Consider the following 22,775-nt stretch of genomic DNA (forward strand, 5'->3'; position numbering starts at 1 on the left):
CAATCTCCTGGGCTGGTGCAGGAAAGAGCAGGTTTGGGGTCTGTGCTTCTGCCCTGTACGGCAGGACCTACAGAAATGGCGGTGGGAAGACACGTGGGCTAGCCCCATCCTTACTGTTTGAGAGTTTGGCCTTCCCATACCCACGCGCCCAGCGGTTACCACCGGCACTGCACACAGCTAGCAGGTCCCCCACCCTCCTACCCACACTACCACCAAGCAGGGAAACTTTGCCTTGATAAACCGACTTTAATATTCATGATAGGCAGCAGGCTCAAAACCAGGAGGGGGCAGCTCCAGCAGTGCTGAGTAGAGAGAAGGCACCCCTCCCCCAAGCGCAGGGAGTCAATGCAATCAAGAACTCCCCAGGATGTCCAGCTGCCGGAGGATCTGGAGGCTTGAACTGATCTCCCTGCCTGGTGTCTGGAGTTGGTCTTCTTAGGGAGTCAGGCGTTCTGGAATGGCCTAGTGGCTGCCATCACTGGGCCTCAGCAAAAGAAAAAAAATAACACCCAGGTGTCTCCGCCTTTCATCCGGGTCCTCTGTGCTCCTCGGAGAGGTTAATAACTCTGCAGAGGGAGTGTTGCCACTGAGGGCTTGTTACATGCTGAAGTAGTAGTACACAGGAGGCCGGACAAAGGCAGAGCGTCTGCCCTCCACAGGGAAAGCCCGCAGGGGCTGGTCCAGCAGCAGGGCCTGTTGTCCAAGCCAGCTGCTGGCCTGCAGAAAGAGACACCAAGGGTGAGCAGGGCTCTTGCTGCCCCCAAGTGGCCAGGGGCCCCAGGCACAGGATTCAGACCAGCCCTAACCACCCAGAGCTGGTACCCAGGAGGCAAGGACTGTGGGAGCTGCAATTGTCCGGCCAGCTCCAGAGGCTGGCCAGACTAGAGGGTAAGCTCATCCTCAAATGAGGCACTTACTTTGCTCAACTGGCTGGGTCTCATTCATGCCCATCAATATCTAAAAAAAAAACCAGATTGACATTAATGGTGGGTGGGCGCCATGACTCCCAAAGAGCACAGTCTCCCTGGGAGACTCAGGTGGTGCATGCTCATGTTGCACGTTTAGACCTATGTCAGTCCTGCAAATGCATTCTAGGACCCGTTGGCCTCTCTGTGTGCTGGACACCAAGTGATCTGTATACCGAATGGCCAGAACAGCCAGGTGGGCTGTAAAGTACAAAGCCAACAACAGTCTTGCTGTCAGAGGCCAGGCAGGGGCACCCCCACCAGGAGGCAGTTGCCCTTGGAGCAGGGAAGATAATGGTGGTCCCTTTTAACATTCATGGATCACTGACCTCTACACCTGATAGCCACTGTGGTCCTTTATCCCCAGCCCTGTCCACTCCTGCCGCAGTCTGAAGCCCAGTGGTGTAAATTGCCTCCCCTTCCTAGAAGACAGGAGCTGTGGGTTGCCACCTACTAAACAGGAGAGAAGCGGGCTCTACCACATGCTTCTCTTGCATGTGCAGACTCTCCTAGGCCTCCAGTCTGTCTGCAAAGAGGCAAGAGCTTGTGAATGCCCACCTGACAGGCCACATGCGGTCTAGGCCTGGAGGTAAACTTGGGAGTCAAGCACGTAGCCTCCAGGAGAGGTAGAGCTGAAGACAGGTGCACACAGCATTGCTGAACCAGCAGTGACCACCACCTCACTCCACAAAATGAGGCCTCTCTAATCAGGTGGAGATGTGAGTGCCCAGTGTGGACCTGGTGGACCCCAGCTGCTGTTCCAGCCAGTATTTCCCGGGTGGGCACTTGACCACCAGACCAGGCACACTGGATCCGTGGGCTGCAACCACAGGCTGTGAGTGTGGCATGGCTCACAGGGCTGCATTCTCCTCTGGGAACAGGGACACCACCAAGACAATGCAGTGGTTCCAGTCCAGGCTGCTCACCCCTTCTGAGACTGGTCACCTTATACCTGGGACCCTTCAGCTGGCAGCAAGGATGCACCACCTGAGGGGAGGGGCTGTGATGGCCATCTGAAGATGAGCAGCAAGCACTTTGCCCTTCCTCAAAGCTTCGCCAGGTGCAGCACCTGCATGCTGGTGCAGACAGACAGACTAATAGAGAGGGAACAGAGTGAGGTGGTGCCATGGGTGATGTAGGGTGCACAGCACTGTGCTAGCAGGGGTGACAGCAACTGTGTGTCAGCACCCCCCCACCCCCCACCAAACAAGCACTTAGGTAAGAAAGAAGAAACAGTTATGTGCCCCACGTGCTCTCAGGTCTGGGAGTGCTCAGGCCAGGAGCCAGAAACCCAGCAGAGACAGCTCTGACGCCAGCCCTGTGGGCTGCTTTCCTCTTCCCTCCATGGGGCCTGGGCTGAGGTGAAGAAGGAGCAAGTCGGCTGTCCTCTCACAGCCTGTCCTCTCTGCCATCAGCTGGCTGTACTGGGAGAGCCCTGGGGGGCAGAGGTTCTCAGAGAGATGGCTCTCAAGCTTCTCAGAGGAGTCAAGAGGCCTGGGGTCTGGATCTCTAGTCAGGAAGGGGCTGTGGCATTCTTGTTTGGGCTCCTCCGCTTCCAGCAGTGTCCATTCTGCTGGGCTCTAGCCCAAGCCAAGAACCATACCCCACCCACTGTCAGAGAAATCCCTCATGAGCACCTCCTCTCCCTGCCATGACAGGCAGCTCCTGCTTTCTAGGACCAGGGAAGGTGTCTGGGGACTCTGGGCCAGGGGCCAAAGTTCTTCTAATAAGAAGGCACACTTTATGGGTTCCTCCTTCTGCAGAAGGGCAATGAATGACCTTGAATAGCCCTGGGAATGACCCTTGCCAGGGGCTGGGCAGCTGCTGGGAGGCTCTGCATGTGGCAGGCAGAGGAAGCCCGCCCCCACCTGTTTCTTCTCTGACCCCCATACTAACCCTGGGAGGCTCTTCCCTTCCACGCACACTGAGAGAAGCCTCAGCGGGTGGCTTCTTGGCATTGTGGGGCCCCCGTCTGGCTGGAAGCAGGTTAGGTATGTGGCTAGACGGGCAAGTAGCTACTGCCGAGCAATCGCTTTTCTGTAGGCTTAGAAGCAAACTGACCCAGATGACATGGGTCTCTGGGCAGTGGCTACAGCTAGGCCCTAGAGAGGGACTCCCAGGGCTTCGACAGACACGGAATTGAAAACCAGACACTGACGCTCTGTTAAACAACTCATCAACCTACAAAGAAAGCCAGTGTGGGACACTAGGGACATGAAGTGACATCTGGAGTGGCAGAAGCAATGTGCCAAGACATAAGTATGGCCCCTGGGCCAGGGAGACGTGTGTCTAAGTGCTACCCCCCTTCACATGTCAGCTTTGGACCTGAACTTCAGTGTCTATGGCTGTAAAGGTGTGACTGCCTCCCTCATTAAGGTGTTAAAGGCTAGAATACGTGTTAACATTCCTATTAAACACTCCTCCAACTGCCAATGGCTGGCGCTGAGATAGTGGCCCACACCAGGTGGCCCTGGGCCTTCTGGTGGTGAGCTGGTGAGCGAGCACACTGCATGCCCCCAGCGGTGTGAGGGAAACTGCTGTGAGGGCAAGTTACCCAGCTCCCCCCGTCCCCCTGCTACGGTGGTTTTCTAGAAATAATAACTTGGGTAGAAAACCATCAAGTATGAAGGCAAGAGACCCCTCTCCCATCCGCAGCTTGGGCTGGCTGGGCAATCTGGGCTGCCCTCCAAAAGGCCACTGCGGGGCCTCTGCAGACCAGAGCCAGAGTCCCAGGGAGCCACCGAAGGCAGGTACTTACTTTGCTAAGGTACTCCCTCATCACCCGGGTGAAGCAGGGCATGGCCAGGTCCACCAGGCTGGGCCTCCAGGCCAGCTCCAGCATCACATTAGGGGAAGCCGGTCCTGGCAGGTGAATGAAGAGTGAGGCCGCAAAGCACTCCCACTTGCCACGACAGCCACCTCTCCGCTGGCTTGCCATCCCTGAACTCCGGAGTGTGCTGCATGGCATCCTGCAACCGAGGCGACGGAGCTCAGCCACCCTGCCTTTCTGGGCTGATAGGGTACAGGGACAGTGCCAGGTCCATGAAGGCCCTCTCCTTACCCGTGGAGGGTTCCCTGTACCTCGGCTGCCTTCAGGTAGACACAGTACCACCTCCAGGAGGGCTGAGGAGGGCACCAAGCATGGGCTTGGCAGCTCGATCTTGCAGAGCTGCTGAACTAACTGCCCAAGGGAAGCAGCACACACAGCGCAGGTGCCTATGAGACAAGATCCGGCCTCAAGGCCCCACGGCACACAGAGGGAGTGCACGGGCACCGAAGGGAATGGTGACAGTGCCAGCAGGGCTGCTGTGAAAGCCAGAGTCACTTTGCTTGGGCCAATGGCCAGTACTATCTTTCCAAACTCAACATGGAGCAGCTACAGGGGACACTCTAGTGCTCAAGAAACAGCAATTTGCCTTTTTTTCCTGACATAAGAAAGTCCCTCAAAATTCCCTAATCAGCCCTGGCCGGGTGGCTCAGTTGGTCAGGGCATCATCCTACACACCAAAAGGTTGTGGGTTTGATGGCCAAGGGAGGATTTTTTTTAAAAAAGCCCCTAATCACTACTTTCATATTTGGCAAATTTCTTAGTCTAAAACAATTAAAAACATTATACCCACCCTGTGCTTAGTCATCAGTAAATTAGCCATTTCTATAACCATCCTCTGTGTTTTAGCTCTGAAAGCAAGAACTGAATAACCCAGGCTGCCAACTCATGTTAGCTCCCTCAGCCTCCACAACCCTCCACACATTCGGCTGCTGTGGGCACGGCTGGTGTGAAAGGCACTGTGGTTGCCCGCTGGGACTGCCACCACCCAGGGACAACTATTAGATATTGTCGTCCTTACGCCTCGAGCTCACTCAGTCGCCTCCAACACCAGGCTCTGAGGTCCCTCTGGAGGCTGACAGGAGCCCCAAAGCCCTGTTTGTGAGCACGTGGCACACGCTCTCGATCCTCCTCCTGGAAGGATCCTATCCCACAAGCTTGCTGCTTTCTTTGCCAAGTCCCGCCTTGTCCCCACACTGCTCCTACAAGGCACCAGGTCTGTCTCTCTCTCTAAGATTTTAATCCTCACCCGAGGAATATGTTTATTGATTTTTTTAGAGATAGAAGAAGGGGGAGATAGATGTGAAAGAGAAACATGTATATGCCCCAAATGGGGATTGAATCTGCAATCTAGGTATGTGCCCTGACCAGGATCGAACCTGCAACCCTTTAGTGTCCAGGATGCCGCTCCAACCAACTAAGGCACCGGGCCAGGGCTCTTTCTTTCTTTTTTTGCCATCAAAGTCAATGGAGACTCAAACGAAAGCTCCAGGACACCTTCAGGTCCTGTCCCCCCGACATCAGATGCCAATGCATCACTCTCCCTGCAGCTTCCTCCAGTCCAGCTGAGCTTCTTAGCTGGCCTGTCTTCAACCTGCACACAGAAAGAGGCTCTTCTCTCCCTCCTCAGGTCTTGTGGGCTGTTTCACAAACTCCCACAGCCTCAACTGCCAGCAGCAAAAAGTGGATGTTTATAGAACCTGGCAGCTTTCTGGAGGCTCAGATGCAATAAGCCCTGCAGGGGACGTCTCAGTCTGTGCCCTCCTCCCACAGCCTGGAACCAAGGTCAAGTCTGAGATTCCCCCATACCTCCCCACTCCCTGTTACCACACTGTCCATGTCACTATCAGGGCATCTCTCCATCTCCTACCAAATCACCGCCAGCTCCTGCTAGGGCCCTGCTCCAGCCCCTGGCCCTGCTGGTTCTGGCCCATGACTTCATCCCTGTGGACTACTGTTCTTCACTTGTGGGCATGGTGGGCCCACGACCTCTCACCTGCCTGCACACCTATGTGTGGTTCCACTAGCTCTCACCTGCCCATGTCCTGACACCTTCCCTCATGTGCTGCCTGTCCCGATGTTCCTCAGCAGTCCACTCCTGTTCCCTCTGCTCAGCTGACTCCCTAGGTAAAATGTGGACACCTCCAAGAAGTCCCCCCGATGACTGACAGCCACCGTGCTTTCACCCTCAGCTCTGGAATCTGGAAAGCACACTTCTTGTTGCTCCATGACTGTTATAGGAGTAGTCACCACTCACCCCCTCTGGGGTGACATTATGTAATGTCCACTCTCCTAGGGCTGCTACCAAGGGTGGTACCCCTCCCAAGGCACTGCTGACACTTTGTGTGTATGTGTGTGTGTGAGAGGACACCACCGCTCTTGCCTCCAGCTACTAGATGCAGCACTGCACCCTCAGATGTGACAACCAAGTATCCTCTGGGGGTCAAAGTCACCTCTGATTGAGAACCACTGTGCTGGAAACTATATTAACCACTTCCTTTCTGTGGTTCTGTTCTTCTGGGTTCTCCTCCTGGTGCGTGGCACTCGGAGTGCCACTGCTGGCTGGGGAGAGCGGACGTCCCTCTGGCAGTGCTCACGGCATTGCTCGCTCACTCACTTCCTGCCCTGGCTTGTGAGAAGCCTGTGCATTCGAGACCCTGGTGTGCCACTGGCAGGACAGGGCAGCTGTGACCTCTTAGCCGGGGGCAGCTTCCCTCTGGCGTGTCAGAGACCCACTGCCACCTTCCAGGGCCAGCACCTGAACACTGTGACATGTAGTCCCAGAGCTTTTTCAGCATTTCCTCTTAGCTCCCTCTACAGGGGCCCTGTCAGCATCCCAGGAAGGACCACAAGCACTGTCACTAAGGGCAAGGAGAGGTCATGTGACAGTCCCAAACTGGAGGTGACCACTCGGTGAGAAGCTCAATGTACCCTGACATTAAGGGCATCAGCCCACGTGCTGTGAGAGGGAGGTGTCTGTCCTGGGGAAGTACTCAGGAGTGCTGAGGACAGCTATGGAAATAACACCCCTAGGTCGAGCTCACGGCTCTCAGGGTCTCCTGGGACACCGAACCCTTGGAAACTGGCTCAGCTGTGAAGCATATTACACAAGGGCCTTCCTGTGTAACTGTACTTTACCCCCTGGGGAGATGCCAGGCAGAGGGACGGTAATGCCTCGTGGGCCTGGGATCTCTCCGGCAGCCCACTCTGACCAGCATGTGCCTAGACCTGGATCTGGCTCTGCAGGGAGTGCCACGCCACTAGCGGAAGCAAGTATTATGAATGTGATATTTACTTAGGGGTTATTAATTCCCCAAATTTGATAGGAAGCAAAGTAGGTGCCAAGTGAACACAGCCACACTGTGTTTAGGGAAAGTAAAACTCACAAATAACTGCTGGGAAAATAATCACCCATTTGAAAGCAAGTCTTTCAATCCAAATAACTTTCAAAGGCTATATGTTAACAATAGATATTCATCCTCTGGATTGCTCCCAACCCTCACCCTGTGTTCTAAAAACACTGCCTCCTTAACTTCGTGTCTCCACCACGAGAATTTCCTGGTGGAGGGTTGTGACTGGCCCCTGACCCCCTACACACAAGCATCAGGAAGCATACAGGGGTGGGCAAGCAGGGTACTGAGACTGACCCTGAAGAAGCGGTCTTTAGCAGAGCTCTGGTCCATTGGTTCTTGCCCTTGTATAGATACACGGCGATGCGCCTGAACTGGATCAGTTGGTGCTTCTCTAGCCGCTGGGCCAGCGCGATGTTGTCAGAGTTGCTGTAGGTGTAGACAGGTGTTCTCAGACCTCAGAGGACACAGCCTTTCTGTGGGTGAGGGACATGGTGGAGCAGGCCCTAGGTATTACTCAGTACTGGTTGCTGCCAATGCAGCCCCAAAAAGGTCTCTGTCCACTATCTAAGGTGCCGCTTGGTGTCCATACCCCATCCTGCGCAAGAGCAGCTTGCTGAGGACACACTGGCTGGTACAGACAGAGGCTCTCCAGTCCCTGAGCATCCAAGGCCAGTATCATGGCCCCCTGAAGCACAGGAGGAGGCCGCAGCAGCCTTCTGATAGGGCTTCTTTCCCCACACCCCCTGGTAATCCTCCTCTTCCATCAGCAGGTGGTTGAACACCTCATTCACACACTTTCTGTGGCTCTGGACTGACCGCAGGTAAGGCTTCACCAGGGACAACTGGCCTGCCTGAGCAGGGAGAATGAGCAGTACACTCAGACAAGTCCCCAGTAGGGGAACCACTGGGCTGGGGGCCCCATGACATGCTGACAGGCTGGTGTCCTAGAATTGACTAGCCCTACAAGCACATATGCACAGAGAGCTGCCAAGATTTCTCAGTAGACGCCAATTTCAGCCATGGGCATTTTAGTGGGAAATGCTGCAGAAGCTCTGGCCATCAGCGATACGATCACCGCTCTCACATGCCACAGTCTCATCTGTGAGGCATGTCGTGGGACCCAAGACACTGTGCTGTGTACCACCTCTCCTCAGGAATCTGCTTATCCTGTCATCGAGATGGACTGAACGTGGGTCAGGGGATACATTGGCTCTCTGGACAGCTACAGCACCCAGATATCACTAAGAAACAAAAAGCACTGGCTCCGGCTGGGTAGCTCAGTTGCTTAGTGAGTCATCCTGATATGCCAAGGTTGTGGGTCCAATCCCCAGTCAGGGCACATGCAAGAAGCAACCAATGAATGCATAAATAAGTGGAACAAACAGATTGATGTTTTTCTCTCTCTCAAATCAAAAGAAAAAAAAGGCACTGTCACCTCGACTATGGCATGTCATCAACTTTAAAAAGCATCCTGGTACCAGGAGTTAAATGTGAAAAAAGTCACCTAGAACTGATTAGGTATGAGTTTTCCAGCATGTTTTTCATGTGTGCCAGGGCACAGGAATGTGGGATCTGCCTGGCTTTCTTTCTACCAGCAACTGGCAAGACACCAGACTTCTCACACCGCCGTGCTGATTACTGTGCATGAGTATGACCTCGGGGCCAAGGGTTCCTCTAACAGCTCCCAGGAGGTTTGGCTGGACACCCCACCTGCCACCCAGGCCTTCCCTCAGCAGCCATACGAGGAATAGAAGGCACACAAGTCCCTGACCCAGAGCAGAGGAGCGCACCCTGCTCCGTGGGAGCAGCAGGGTGGACATGCAGTCAGCTCCCTTCCCTGGCAGACAGCGAATGGGAGACCTGAGGGCAAATTATTCACCTAAGGCCACCACAAAAGGAGCACACTCAGAGTAAAAGGTCCAGGGCCTGAAGATAGGGAGCTCACTCCCTTACCAGCTAACGTGTGCATGGAGCTCACAGAGGAGCAGCCCGGAAACCAGAAACACAAAACAGCGGAGGCCTGTGTGATGCTTGCACCCAAATATGACGCCTCCCACCAGTTTTTGGTGGCTGGTGGAACAGCTTGGGATTCTAGTTTAACCCATCTAGACTATGGGTGGGTGGCAGCTCCTGGGAAGGCGGGCACCCGGGTCAGACCTGGGTTCATGTCTCCCCCTGAGGATGTTACTGCCCCTCTGTCAGACAGATGCTTGCAGTGTTGGGGGGAGAGACATGAAGGAAAAAATCCTGGGTGGTGAAAAATATTAAAAAATACACCAGGAAATCGTGGTACACAGGGTCTGGGAGTCCTGAGCTGACGGGACAGAAGGAAGAGCAAACGGCAAGGTCCAGCTGCAAAGGGCCCAGCGTGGGAGCGAGGTGAGGAAAGCATGGTCCTGAGAGGCTGGAGTGGCAGGAGGGGCAGAAGAGGCAGGCAGGGCCACAGCGGCACACTGACCTACCCTGCCCTTAGCCTAGCTGTGCAGCCTCAGCCAGTCATAACCTTTCCTAAGGGTCAGCTCCCTCTGTGCAGACAGAATGACTACCCCTGTACAGAGGTGCAAACGTGCCCTGGGGTGGCACACTGGTGTTTCTTCCACCTGCCCCTGGGACGGGCCTGGCAGAAGCAGGCAGGAGACTACACTCAGGTACCCTCTTACCTTAGCAATGGTGTCCTTGAACTGCCCATCTCTCCAGGCATCTGGGGTGACTGATCACCATGAGGATGGCATTGTCATAGTCCTCATACCTGTCATAGAAGAACACCAGTTCCTCCCAGAGATGGGCTTGTCCTGTGGCTCTCAGCACCTGGTAGGACAATATGACCGAGGGTCAGGCTGGTGCCACGCGTGCATGTGGCAGCCAGAACCTAGAGGAGGGCTGCATTACCTTTGGGATATTGACACGGGACCAGAAGAACTCCAGGTGCTCCAGCATCTTCTGCAGCTTTACCCTGAAGTAGAGGATGGCCAGCTCTGGGAACATGCCCATGTGGGCCTGTTCCAGGTCCAGGGCTGCCTCCACTGGGAGATCAGCTCCTTGAAGTTGCTCCAATCCTGACAGACCAAAAGCCACACTCAGGGTCGGGGTAAATGCACTGGACCACAGCCTCCCTGCAGGAGAACCCACTCCCAAGGAGGGAAGGCATGGGATGACTGTAGGTCCTTGTGTCCAGCCCCAGCTCCCTCTTGGTCATGTACTCTGGTGACACCCTGCCTGGCTGCCTTCACATTAATGACCACAAATCCCAAGGGCCACCTCAGAGGACCATTTCATACCTCTCTCATTCCTGTCCTAACTCTCCGTGGATAGATAGCCTTGCTTCTGCTTCACTGAGAAAATGGAAGCCATTAGAAGAAAATGCTGTGTTTGCTCACCTCCTAGTGCCTGTACCCACGTTTTGTGCACAGGCACGCTGTCTGTGCTAGAACCCACTGAGCCTGGAGCTCTAGGTCCCGCTGCTTCCCACCTACCCAGGCCACTGTACCAGCAACTCCCCGCTTTCTCTCTTGGCACCAGTACCCTCTCTATAGACCGTCTTCAGCAAACATCCTGCTAATTCTTCCATCCCAAAATGCCATTTCTTCACCCCATGCCCCATTTCTCTACACCTTTTTGCAGCAAAAAACTCTTAAGAGCTCTTCCCATTCCTTTCCCTATTCTTGAGAGCCCACCCAGATAGGCTGTCTTGCCCTAGGACTCACAGTCACCAGTGTCCTCTCCCCTCAGTTCTCCTGCCACCTTCTGGGCAGCAGGACCCCCCCGCTGACCACTCCCCCTCCTGAGTGCATCTGTTCACCGGGATGCTCAGACCTCACGTGTCTGGGGTTCCTTCCTACTTTACTCCAACTCAGTGGGAGGCCAGGCTCAGTCGGTGCTCTTGTCTTTGTCTACACTCACCCTGGCGGCTGTAGTCAGTCTTCATGTGCCCTCTATATGCCAAAAGCTCCCATTTTATTTCTCCAGTTGGATGCCTTCAGTGAGTACCAGACCCCTCTTCCCACTGCCTACTTGACAGCTCTACGTGAACACCACAGTGGCAAGTCAAACTGAGTATGTTCGAAACTGGACTCCTTTCCTCCACACAGTCCCCACCTTCAGTCTTCACCATGCCTCCGGTGATAACTATTTCTAGTTCAAATTAACAATGAATAAAGTTGTCTTTGACTTTCTTTCTCACCCCACACCCATTCTGCTAGCACATTCAAAACAGCCCCCCAAACCTGGTCACCCGATGACTTCCCACCCCTGCATTACCACCACCCTAGATGTTCTTTCAGCTTTCATCTGCCCCTCCATCTGCCCACCGCTGAAGAGTTCTTAGCACATAAGCCGGAAAGGGCTCCTCACCCTTCAGGTCCTGCACCCTACCATGAGTACAGCCTGAGTCCCTCATGTTGGCTTCTTGCCCCCCTTCCTCCTTGAATATTTGGTCTGTCAACTACTCCACAGCAAAGTATAAGTACAGCAGCAACGTGGAGAGCCCCTATACTTCCACAGCTCTCCTGAGGTTCCCTCTCCTGGACTCTTGAATATGCCTGTCTCTCCAGCACTCAATAATCATACCCTCTGTGGGCACACACTCTGGGGACCTGAAGTAGGGGCTGTGGCTCTGCCACACGACTGGCCCCATGTTTTCAGCAAGTTACCCAAGGGCTGTCTCCACATGCAAACCACTGACTGGGCTTCTGAAAGTACCTTTCTGAAAGAGGGAGAGTACTTTTAAGAATACAAATATCAGCCAGCAATGAAATTCAGGATATCTACCACAGCAGTCTGAGTTAACTGAGTTAATTCATAGAAGGTGTCTAGCACATGAAGGGGCTTTCCCACAGGGACAAGGCTTCATCTATGCTTAGCACACATGTGACATACACCAGGGGAAGGACTGCCCCTTTATTTGCAGCATTTAGGTGTCACTGTCATCATCTCCATTGCCATCGGAGATTATCTCTGGCCAGAGCCTAGTTAGTTACCTGGTAAAAGCGCATCAGCTCCTCCAGCTCACTGGCGTGAATGACGGTGTGAGGACCATGCAGTTGTGCCAGGCAGACTCCTGCCCATCTGCACCGTCGAAGCACACCTGGGGGAGGGAAGGCTAGATAGTATGAGCACCCCAAGACCGAGCATAGCACCCAACAGCTGCTACCAGGGATGCAACTGCAAATGCAGAAATACCAACAAACAAGATGTTTTAAGTTGGATTCTGAACAGGAGAAAACTATAGGATGTGCTGCAGGAAATTGGGATAAAAAATGGTGATATATCTAATCCGCAAGCCACGGGGGTGTTTGACACCATGGAGAAAAGAGGGCTCCTGCATTACTTCTGAGGCCTGAGATGGGGAGTTTCAGTGACATGAAAGTGATGCTGGATTTTAGCTTTGGGGTTTGAAAAGGATTTAACAAAGCTCAAGAATGACCGTCATCAGGGCACATTTATTTGGGTGCTGTTCATACAGGAGGAGCCTGCTTTAATAACCATTTTTTAAACTGTGCTTTTGTTTTAGGCGCTGTACAGAATGCACACTTAATAACAAATGGTAAGAAGTGAAGAAAGTCCTTCTGTAGAAAGATGCTTCTGTTCAAAAGGACACAGGAGGGGACCCTTGAGCTGTACTTCTTCTGAGGGCTGACTAGGAACATACCCTCCTCCTCAAGCAGAGCTGGCTTTTCTTGAAGTTTCCCTACCTCCCTGACTTCTGTATACATTATGTATTTTCATCATACATATGTACACATCATATGTGTACATAATGTATATTCGTGGTAGGTAAGGCAGAAAATGCTGATGAACAAAAATAATCACACAACCTGGAGAAAAGGAGCTGTTACCGCAAGACACGACCTTTGCCCACTGGGTTCCACCTGACACGTGCACTAGTCCCCACCAGATCTCTCCTTCATTCACACACATAATGGAATTACAGGGGACATTCTTCTTAAAATACTTCTCACAGAATACTGCAAACATTCTCTCCTGTATCTCTGCCCATTCACTTTTTAAAGGAAGATTTCATTTTTTATTTTTGAGAGGGGGGAAAAGAGGGAGAGAGAGAAACATCAACTGGTTGCCTGTTGTACACGCCCCGACTGGGGACCGAACCTGCAACCCAGGCCTGTGCCCTGACCAGGAATCAAACTGTCGATCTTTTGCTTTGCAGAAAGACCCCACACTGGTCAGGGCGTTCATTTTTTAAAAAAATAAACATGCCCTCAATCCTTCCACTCTTATGAAGCAATTGTCCCACTTTTTTTTTTTTTTTTTTTAACCCTCACCTGACGACATGCCTGTTGATCTTAGAGAAAGGGGAAGGGAGAAAGGGAGAGTGAGAGGGAGAGAAACATTAATGTGAGAGAGAAACATCAACTGGTTGACTGTCACGTGTGCCCTGACCAGGGACAGAACCTGCAACCTAGGTATGTGCCCCAACTGAGAATTGAACCCACTGCCCTTTGGTTTACATGACAATGCTCCAACCAACTGAGCCACACTGGCCAGGGTGCCTATTAATTTTGGACAGCAGGGTAGAATTGCAATATATATACTATTCAACCAAAACCTTGATAATGGTTTGATTTTAGTCTTTTATTAAATGATGCTTTGGAGATTAATTGAAGCTAAATCTTTTACATATCTCTGTACAAACTTTTTCCCACTCACAGATGATTCTGATATTTTCAGAGAGCTGTTTCAAGACAACCTTCCCTACCAATTTACCACAAAAGGCCAGTAACGTCAATTGGCACTAATTACACTCATAAGATGACATGATTTTAAAAAATATTTTAAGTTATGATACTACCTTATAATACTGATAATTCCACGCTATTAGATAGCTTCTGGGGACTGACTGGGCCAACATGGGGCTCCTTGGGACCTTTGCTACAACCACAAATGCTAGCTTACAAAGGTCTCCATGCCAACCCAGAGGGCTTGCAATGCTGTTGGGACGAGGCAGGCATCCAGACTCTTCCATGTGGCACAAGGTGTGGGGCACAGGAAGGAGGAGGGGAGGTTTGGTAGCTGCCTTCTCCTGGAGACTTCCCACACTTTACCTCTTTTCTTGCATGTGTGTAGTTGGCCTTGTGGCTGCTATCCACCACTGCTTGATACTGCCTAAGGTGGACCAGGGGGAAGCCAGGTAGGCAGTTAGAACACTGGTGTGCAGCAGCGTGGTGGCCTTGAACACTCCCTCCTTATAATAGCAGTCTCCTACCTAAGGACAACTGGTGAGCTCTGCTGAAACCTTCTCAAACAGGAAGATTCCCCAGGGCTTGTTTGAAGTGCCTGGGTGGCAGGACTATTTTGCTTTCCAAGGAGGTCAGTGTCTTTCTGCTCACACAGTAGCTTGGGCCACCACAGAGCTCCTGGAGAACAAGACACGCCCCCGGCTGCTGGACCTGCTCCCCACCGGGCTGCTTCTGCACGTGCTGGCTGTTATCTCCCACATCTGTACCCCAGGAGGCCCAGTCCCTTCCTTCTCACTAACAACTGCCCACTGTGAATCTTGTGCAAGTGGTCACCCACCAGCCCTCCTTGCTGCCTTCAACACATCTTCCTCATTCACTGATAGCTTTAGCTTTAACTTCCTGTGCTGTGGGGGCCTAGTGTTCCTCATGACAACAGCTGGTTACTATCAGAGAGCTGCCACTCCCGGGAACCCTGGCACAAGAACCCACACTCTTCTTACCGCCTCCCCTCCTTTTGGCTCACTGCCTCAAGCACTCTAACTCCGGCCCCACAACCCTACCTGGCCTATGCTCCTCCCAGCCAGCTATCTCTGGGCAAGCTGTGTGACTTCACCCTCACTCTTGGTTGTACTTGTTCCTACTTCCTTGATGAAACCCAGGCTCCGCTTAGTCCTCTGCTGACTCACCCCTGGGACTGCTGAGCAGAACCCCTAGACTGGTCTTTGTTGAACTTCGTAATCTGACCCCAGAGGAGTGCCCCACACTGGCAATCCTACTCCCTTAGTCCAGGTACTCTGCCCTCGTCATCCATTTCCTGTCTTTTCTTCTCAATGTCTAACAGCTCAGATTGTGTACTGGCTTCCCACCTCCAAGCAGACAGACACAACCAGCAGAGCTCTTCCACAGGCACCAGGACCGTGCCTGCCCCTCACCTGGTCACCAAGGCCAACCCTACTGTCCCATGTGACCCTAGCCCTGTTCATCTGCCCAGTTCACTGTCCCGGCCGGTCCCTTCAGTGATTTCACCCTGTACTAAATCACTCCTATAAGCTTCAGGAACCACTCACTCCTCTCTTCCCCAGCTTGAAACCAAGCCAAACCAGACCAGCTTAACTCTGATCTCAGCTCAGTACCAGGCACCACTCCGTTTCTGTCCTTTCCTTCAGAGCTACACTTCTCAGCAGAGGTGGTGTGGACCTCAGAGCTGTCCTCACTCTCTGGAACCTGCTGCGATTGGGCTTTTGCAGACTCTATGGCAGGTCATCACAGACAGGTCTCCAGCTTGTGACATGCAGTGTTTGGCTATAGCTCTCCCTGAGAGCCACCTACTGGGTACCCTGGATATTGCCCCTTGCTTTTCTCCCGTCTCCTGGGCCACTTTCCAACTCCACTGCTTGCTGAGCTGTGGTGTGCCCTAGTCTCAGGTTTCAGCACTCCCCTCACTGCCACAAGTATAGTGAAGGCTGCCACATTTACGGATCTAGTCTAGAACCCTCCTTGGAAACCCAACTTCTGTATCCTGCTGGATAGACCCCTTGTGGATGTTGACTAGAGGTCAAATTTGTCAGTGTGAGCCCTAACTGCCCTCCATGACAAGGTTCACACCCTGCCCCTATCAGTGAGCACAAGTCCATCTGTCCAGAAGGACTGTCCTGTACCCAAAAGCATGAAGTTGCCTTGCTCCCTTCTTTCCATATGCACTCCGCCAGCAGCCCTAGTAGCTCCATGTCCAGACTCATCAGAAGCTCTGGCACTCAACTCTTGCCTAGGTTATTGATGTCTTTTATCTGCTTTCACTGCTTCTGCCTCTGTCCTTCAGTCTGTTTTCAGCACAGCAGCCAGAGAGGTTCTGTGAACACTTCACTCAGATCACATCCCTGCTCTGCCTAGAATCCTCCAGACTCACCCAGAGTGGAAGCTAATTCCCTGACTATAGCCCACGGGTCCCAGCACACAGTGCCAATGACCTTTCCTCACAGTTCCCTCTTTGGCTTGAACTCCAAGCCCTTTGGAGTTTGATTGCTCTGCTTCAGCCCCCAGGGCTGGCTCTGCACTGCTTCTGCAACCTGCCCGAACACTCCCTCCTGCCCAGCACTGGGGAGATGCAGCCTCAAGCCCGCCCCTCTGAGATTCCCTCCCTACCACCCTGAGAACAATGTGGCTCACCTTTACACCCACTGCCTGCTCTGACCTGCCTGTGCCTCCCTGCTGCATTTTTTCCTTCACACTTAACACACCATAGACTTCTTGAGTGTGCAAAAATTTGACTACTATTTTGACTGTTGCATCCATAGCCCCCACCTGACACAAGGTAGATGCTTGATAAAAGTTTGTTGAATGGATGAACAAAGAAAGTATTATATCAAAGGAAATACAGGGAATTTACAAGAAATTCAGGGAAAATGAGTTACATGACATCATGGAGATGCAGTCAGCAGAAACCAGACCGTGAGAACCAGTCTGGCTGAAGTGTACTGACACCACCCAGGAGGACTGTGGAAGGTGGTGAGCTCCCCAGTCCACCCAGTCTCAGGTGGGATTTAACTTCTGCATGACCCAGGGCAGCTCCTCTGACTACTGTGTTTGACAGACTCTCCCCCTCAGGAGAATCCTGCTCCGAATTCAGAGGGAGATTTTGGGCAAGGTTTTGTTTTCTAATGCTTTTATTCATTTTCTGATTGTAATTTTAAAAGTGTGTTCACTGATTAAAAGAAGAACTTGGCTAACGCAGGCAAGTAAAAGGAAAGTAATATGATATTGCCCAATTTCATATCTTAGCAGTTTCCACTGTCCCATCTTGGTCTTTTTTCTAGGCTTGTATGTTCATTATAGTGTATGTGCAGGTTTTCACTCTGCTGAAACTTAGCTGGAAGGTTTTTCTATCACAGAGAAATTTTCTTCTTCCATTCAGAATGTTCACTGTCTTTTTGTTTTGTTGATAGTCTCCTCTGCTGTGCAAAAACTTTTTAGTTTGATGTAGCCCCACTGTTTGTTTATTCTTTTGTTTCCTTTGCCAGAGGACATAGATCAGAAAATAAGTTGCTCAGAGTAATGTCAGAGGTTTCCCTATGTTTTCTACTAGGAGCTTTATGGTTGCAAGTCTTACATTAAAGTCTTTACACCATTTTAAGTTTATTCTTATATATGGTGTAAGAAGGTCATCTAGTTTCATTTTTTTGCATGTATCTGTCCAATTTCCCCACTACCATTTATTGAATAGATTGTCGTTAGCCCATTGTACGTTCTTCCCTCCTTTGTCAAATGTTAATTGCTCATACAGATGTGGGTTTATTTTTGGGCTCTCTATTCTGTTCCACTGATCTATATGCATGTTTTAATGCCAGTACCACGCTGTTTTGGTCACTATAGTCTTGTGGTATAGTTTGATAACAGTTAGGGTGATATCTCCAACTTTGTTTTTCTTTTTCAAGATTGCTGTGGCTATCCAGGATCTTTTGTGGTTCCACATAAATTTTGGGGTTATTTGTTCTAGTTCTATAAATTATAGCACTAGTATTTTTATAGTAATTGAGTTGAATCTATAGATTGCTTTGGGTAGTAAGGACATTTTAATGTTAATTTTTTCCTATCCATGAACACAGTATATACTTCCATTTACTTGTCTCTTCTTCAATTTCTTTCTTCAGTTTCTTTATAATTATCCAAGTACAGGTCTTTTACCTCCTTGGTTAAATTTATTCCTAGGTATTTTATTTTTGATGCAATGTAAAGGGGATTGTTTTCTTAGTTTCCCTTTCTGATAGTTCATTATTGATTTAAAAAATACAACTGATTTCTGAATATTTATTTTGTATCCTGCTATTGGACTGAATTCATTAATCAGTTCTAGTAGTTTTTTGGTGGATTGTTTAGGGTTCTCTATGTATAGTATCATATCATCTGTGAATAATAAGTTTTTTAAAAAAGATTTTATTTATTTCTCTTTAGAGGGGAAGGGAAAGAGAGGAGAGAAACATCAATGTATGGTTGCCTCTCGTGTGTCCCCTGCTGGGAACTGGCCCGTAGCCCAGGCATGTGCCCTGACTGGGAATTGAACCACAATCCTTTGGTTCACAGGCCCATGCTCAATCTACTGAGCTATACCAGCCAGGGCTTGAATAATAAATTTACTTCTTCCTTTCTAATTTGGATCACTTTTATTTCCTCTTTTTGCCTGATTGCTGTGGTGAGGGCTTCCAGTACTATGCTGAATAAGAGTGGTAAAAGCAGGCATCCCTGTCTTGTTCCTATTCCTAAGGGAAATGCTTTTGGCTTTTCCCACTGAGTATGATGTTAGCTATGAGTTTGTCGTATATGACCTTTATTATGTTGAGGTGTTGTCCCTCTATTCCCACTTTCTTGAGAATTTTTATCATAAAGGGGTACTGGATTTTATCAAATGCTTTTTTGGCATCTATTGATATGATCACACAATTTAATAAAAATCCTCACCCATTCTCTCATGACTTGAGAGAATAAGAAGGGAGCAGGGAGGGAGGGAGAAGGAGAGGGAAAGGGAAAAAGGAGGGAGAAACATTGATGTGGGAGCAATATCGATCAGTTGCCTCCTGTATGTGCCTGACCAGAGATCAGCCCTACAACCTAGGTGTGTGCCCTGACCAGGGATTGAGCCTGCAACTTTTTGCTGTAGGGGATGGCACTCCAACCAACTGAGACAGACGCACAGGCACAGAGAGCAAACTGATGGTTGCCTGATGGGAGGGAGGTTGGGGGTGCCGGGTAAAAACGGTAAAGGGGTTAAGAAGTACAATATGGCAGTTATAAAGCAGTCGCCAGGCTATAGAGTGGAAGGTTCACTGTGGCAGGTGGTAGACTGATAGGGAATATAGTAAATAATATGATAGCTACGTATGGTGTTAGGTGAGGACGACACTTTTTGGAGGGATCACTTTGTAAAGTATCTGATTGTCTAGCCCTGTGCTGTAATACGTGAAACGAATACAAAACAAGGCTGAATGCAGCCTATAATGGAAAAATAAAAAATAAAAATAAATAAAACTTATGAATTGTTTTTTAAAAACTGACGCTGGGGAAAACATAAAAAGAAATTACTCACTTGACAGTCCCATGGTTGCTCTCTTTAAGGGGCTTAGGGACAGCAGCACACTGAGAGGGTTTCAGCTGTGTTTACACAGGACCCTTGGTGACAGCTCCGACTGCCTATAGAAGGACATAACACTCGAGGTGCAGGAACATTCGCAGGTTTTCATGCCTCCGTGTCTTTGAGGATGCTAGCCCTTTGTCCTTCTGCATATGTCTCCTTCCCAGGCTCATTCACAGCCTTACCCCAGTGCCCAGTACAGGGATGCTAAATAATTAACCAATAAATAAGGTACGTTTTAAATTTAAAAAATTTTTTTTAATGTGCCTCAGGCATGAACCAGCTCTGGCCACCAATGCAGGCAACAAGCTAGGATGAACTAAGGACTGTACGACTGCTTTGCCCTGACTGATGTAAGAGCAACATCACCAATCAGGTGTGTCCTGGCCCATTACCAGGGGGTAGAAGTTACTTATTTTAGGCAGTCATATTTAGTTTATCTTTAAATCTATTTAAAAACGTTTTATATTTTAAACTTATCAGCGAGCTTTTCCTGGCTCAAAGAGGGAGCTTTGTAAATAGTGCCTATAAAGAAGGATGTCACCAAGGTCTTTTATAGAATTTACCTAAAATTCTAAGACTAGGTTAGTTCAGGGTAGTTTAACAACTACACTTTTTTTAGTGCCTAATAGAACTTCTCTCAAATTACACCACTGCAGGTGTTCTGTATTTTAAAACCAAAACATGAGACCCTATATTTATCCCTGTTAAATGTCAACTAGTTGGATTCCAGCCTGTGAAGATCAGTTTGGATTCTAATTCTGTCACTGAACTTTGTTGTCCCAGCTCTGTGGCTCCTTGTTTAAGCAGCCAAGGGTGATGGTGACCTCTCCCCGGCATGGAGGCTACAAGCAGGCCTCGAGCAAGAAAAGCAGCGGAAGAAAATGTAGAAGAGACTGAAAGCAGCAGATTAGGTGAAGCAGCAAGGAAAAAAATACAGGAAGAGCAGGGAAAAGCAAAGAAATACTTCTAGGGTGGCGGACAGGTGATAATAACTACCATCCCAGGAGGATATTAACAAACAATACTGTCATATAGATACTGTGATCTGTCTGAGATCCTAAAAGAAAGCTCTTCAAATTATAATAAGTTACAAAAGCAAAAAGCAGGAGAATATTTACAGTAGGATTGTTTTTCTTTTTATCATTTTTTGGAAAAATATAGTCATATCTACTGGAGAGAAACCCAGGAAGGCTTTAATTGTAATTTACACTTTCTGTACAGGGCCATTCTCCCATCTATACTTGTAATACTTGAAAGCTTGTTCCAGGTGGACTTTTGTCCCAGCTACAGAATACTCAAGAACCAGTGGAGAGGAACACTGACCGAGATCCTTCTAGGACCCAATTAACTAAAAATACAAAACAAAAACAAAACATGGTATGTAGTGATAACTTGTTTTCCCAAGGCAGCTCTATTCAAATTCCTCTAACATTTGGTCACTCACCACGCCACTGCTGTGGGCACTCTCGCAAGGGCTCACCCTCTCAGACACCCTCCATGAGCAGCTGGTTACCTTCTTCACTTTGTAAATAAGAAAGCCAGAAGGTAAACAATTGGCCTAGTATCTATTTCCAGCACAAGAATCGTAAGTCTGCCAACAGGCAAAATTTCACAGTTTGCACGAGACCTTAAAAAAAGTTTGACACAGGTGTACAACAATTTCAGGACACGGAGCCTAGTATCAGACCATTATCTCAGTGTATCAAATCATTTCAGCTCTGGTGGGTGTGGCTCGGTTGGTTGGGGCATCATCCGGTAAATGAAAGCCTGCTGGTTCTATTCCCAGTCGGGGCATATACCTAGGTTATGGGTTCAGTCCCTGGTTGGGGTGCGTGTGGGAGCAGCTGATGGATGTTTCTCACATCAGCGTTTCTCTCCCTCTCTTTCTACCTCCCTCTAAAATCAATACGCATGTCCTTGGGCGAGGATTAAGAAAAAGAAACCATTTCACAAAATAAGATAGCTACCTAAACCAAACATATATTGGGCTGTGGGTACAGTGTCCCCTTTTCAGAGTGACTTTCCAGAGGCCTCTACAGCAAACAGGTGCTCATGAACTGTTTTCAGTTCAAGCTCGATGTATTCCTTGAGTTCTGCTTTCCTTACTCACATGTAAAAGACTTCAAACACCAACCTCTTTCTTTAAGTATGAATAATAAACAATATATAAAAGATTGGTTCAATCCGGTTGTATGTGAGACTCACCTGGCAAGAAAAGCCCCACCCTCACCTCTCAGAGACTCTAGTTTAACATTTGAGGTGGGCGCCTGCCTAGGTGTTTTTAAAGTCCAGCCTGGGCTGAGAAGCCCTGATTAAGACCAGTGAACACCTTGCTCCTATAATTTACACAGATCCCTTTGGAAGACTCTATCTATTAAGAACATCTCCTAAGAGCTACACTACATAATCTAATCCTTGAGGGGACGTGTTTACAGATTCTCTGTGTACTGAGCTGTGCTACATTTCAAAAATTCTTCAACTTGTGTGCCGCCAGAGTTTTTAGAGGGTATTATGGCAAGTGATGAGATATCTGAGTATTTAGTCAGAAGCACAACCTCTTTTCCCTTAGATCGTCAAATAAAAAAATGACAGCAACCAAGACAATAGTTGTCCGGTGTGAATGAAACAACATTATACCTACTTTTTGTCAGATCAGCAAAAATGTGTATTTTTGGTGTGCCACAGAATTTTAGTAGTTTACCTGTGCCAGGAGATGAAAAAGGTAGAAAATCGCTACCTTTTCAAAGGCCCTGACACGGGACATTTCGGCAGTTCTCGGCTCCCATCACGCGGGCTCCGAGCATCCCATCCACTCTAAGGCCCTGACAGCGGCTACCCAGACAGGCCCCCGCCCGCCGGGGCCCTCTGTCGCTGCGGGTAACTGTTTCCACAATGGGCGCACCTGGTGGTCCACTGGTAGGGCCATCGCGTCCCGACACCGAACCGCCTGCCCCAGCCAACTGTGCTCCGCGTAGCGCGCCGTCCCCACTGGTGTCCGGTGGAGGGTGGACCCCCGGTCAGCAGCGCCGCCAAGTCCCGGGGAGGTCGGGGACGCGGTTGACAGAGCGGAGCGCGCGACCTGCCCGCAGGAACCCCCGTCCACACCTGGAAGTGCTGCGGAAGCGAATGCGGAGGGTTAGCATCTCGGCGGTTGAGGCTGGAGCGGCGGCAGCGGCTCCCTTCGCCGGGCCGGTCCGGCGCACAGGCAGCCGCGCCGACCCTCAGGCGCAGGCGCAATGACTCTGGTTTGCCGTGAGCGTTCCCTCGGCTTTCGAATCGCTGTGTTCCCTTCGCCCTCCGCCTGAGGGGCCG

At 50.2% G+C, this 22,775-nt stretch overlaps 1 protein-coding gene and 1 pseudogene across 1 annotated transcript; both read right to left on the reverse strand.

Moving 5' to 3' along the window:
• Nucleotides 1-226: 226 nt before the first annotated feature.
• Nucleotides 227-22,657, reverse strand: CLTCL1 (clathrin heavy chain like 1). The gene is made up of 8 exons (XM_053664956.1): nucleotides 22,569-22,657; nucleotides 12,122-12,228; nucleotides 10,035-10,201; nucleotides 9,806-9,953; nucleotides 7,440-7,571; nucleotides 3,724-3,934; nucleotides 918-957; nucleotides 227-717 (listed from the first exon to the last, which is right to left on the reverse strand). Exons 4-8 carry the CDS (start codon nucleotides 9,844-9,846, stop codon nucleotides 527-529), a joined length of 615 nt encoding a protein of 204 aa, XP_053520931.1. The 5' UTR covers nucleotides 9,847-9,953; nucleotides 10,035-10,201; nucleotides 12,122-12,228; nucleotides 22,569-22,657; the 3' UTR covers nucleotides 227-526.
• On the reverse strand, nucleotides 19,720-19,864 carry LOC119046649 (uncharacterized; annotated as a pseudogene).
• Nucleotides 22,658-22,775: the final 118 nt, after the last annotated feature.

Source organism: Artibeus jamaicensis, unplaced genomic scaffold (assembly GCF_021234435.1).
Source record: "Artibeus jamaicensis isolate MK-2021 breed Jamaican fruit bat unplaced genomic scaffold, CSHL_Jam_final contig_1128, whole genome shotgun sequence".
In the NCBI taxonomy this organism is placed as follows: Eukaryota; Metazoa; Chordata; class Mammalia; order Chiroptera; family Phyllostomidae; genus Artibeus; species Artibeus jamaicensis.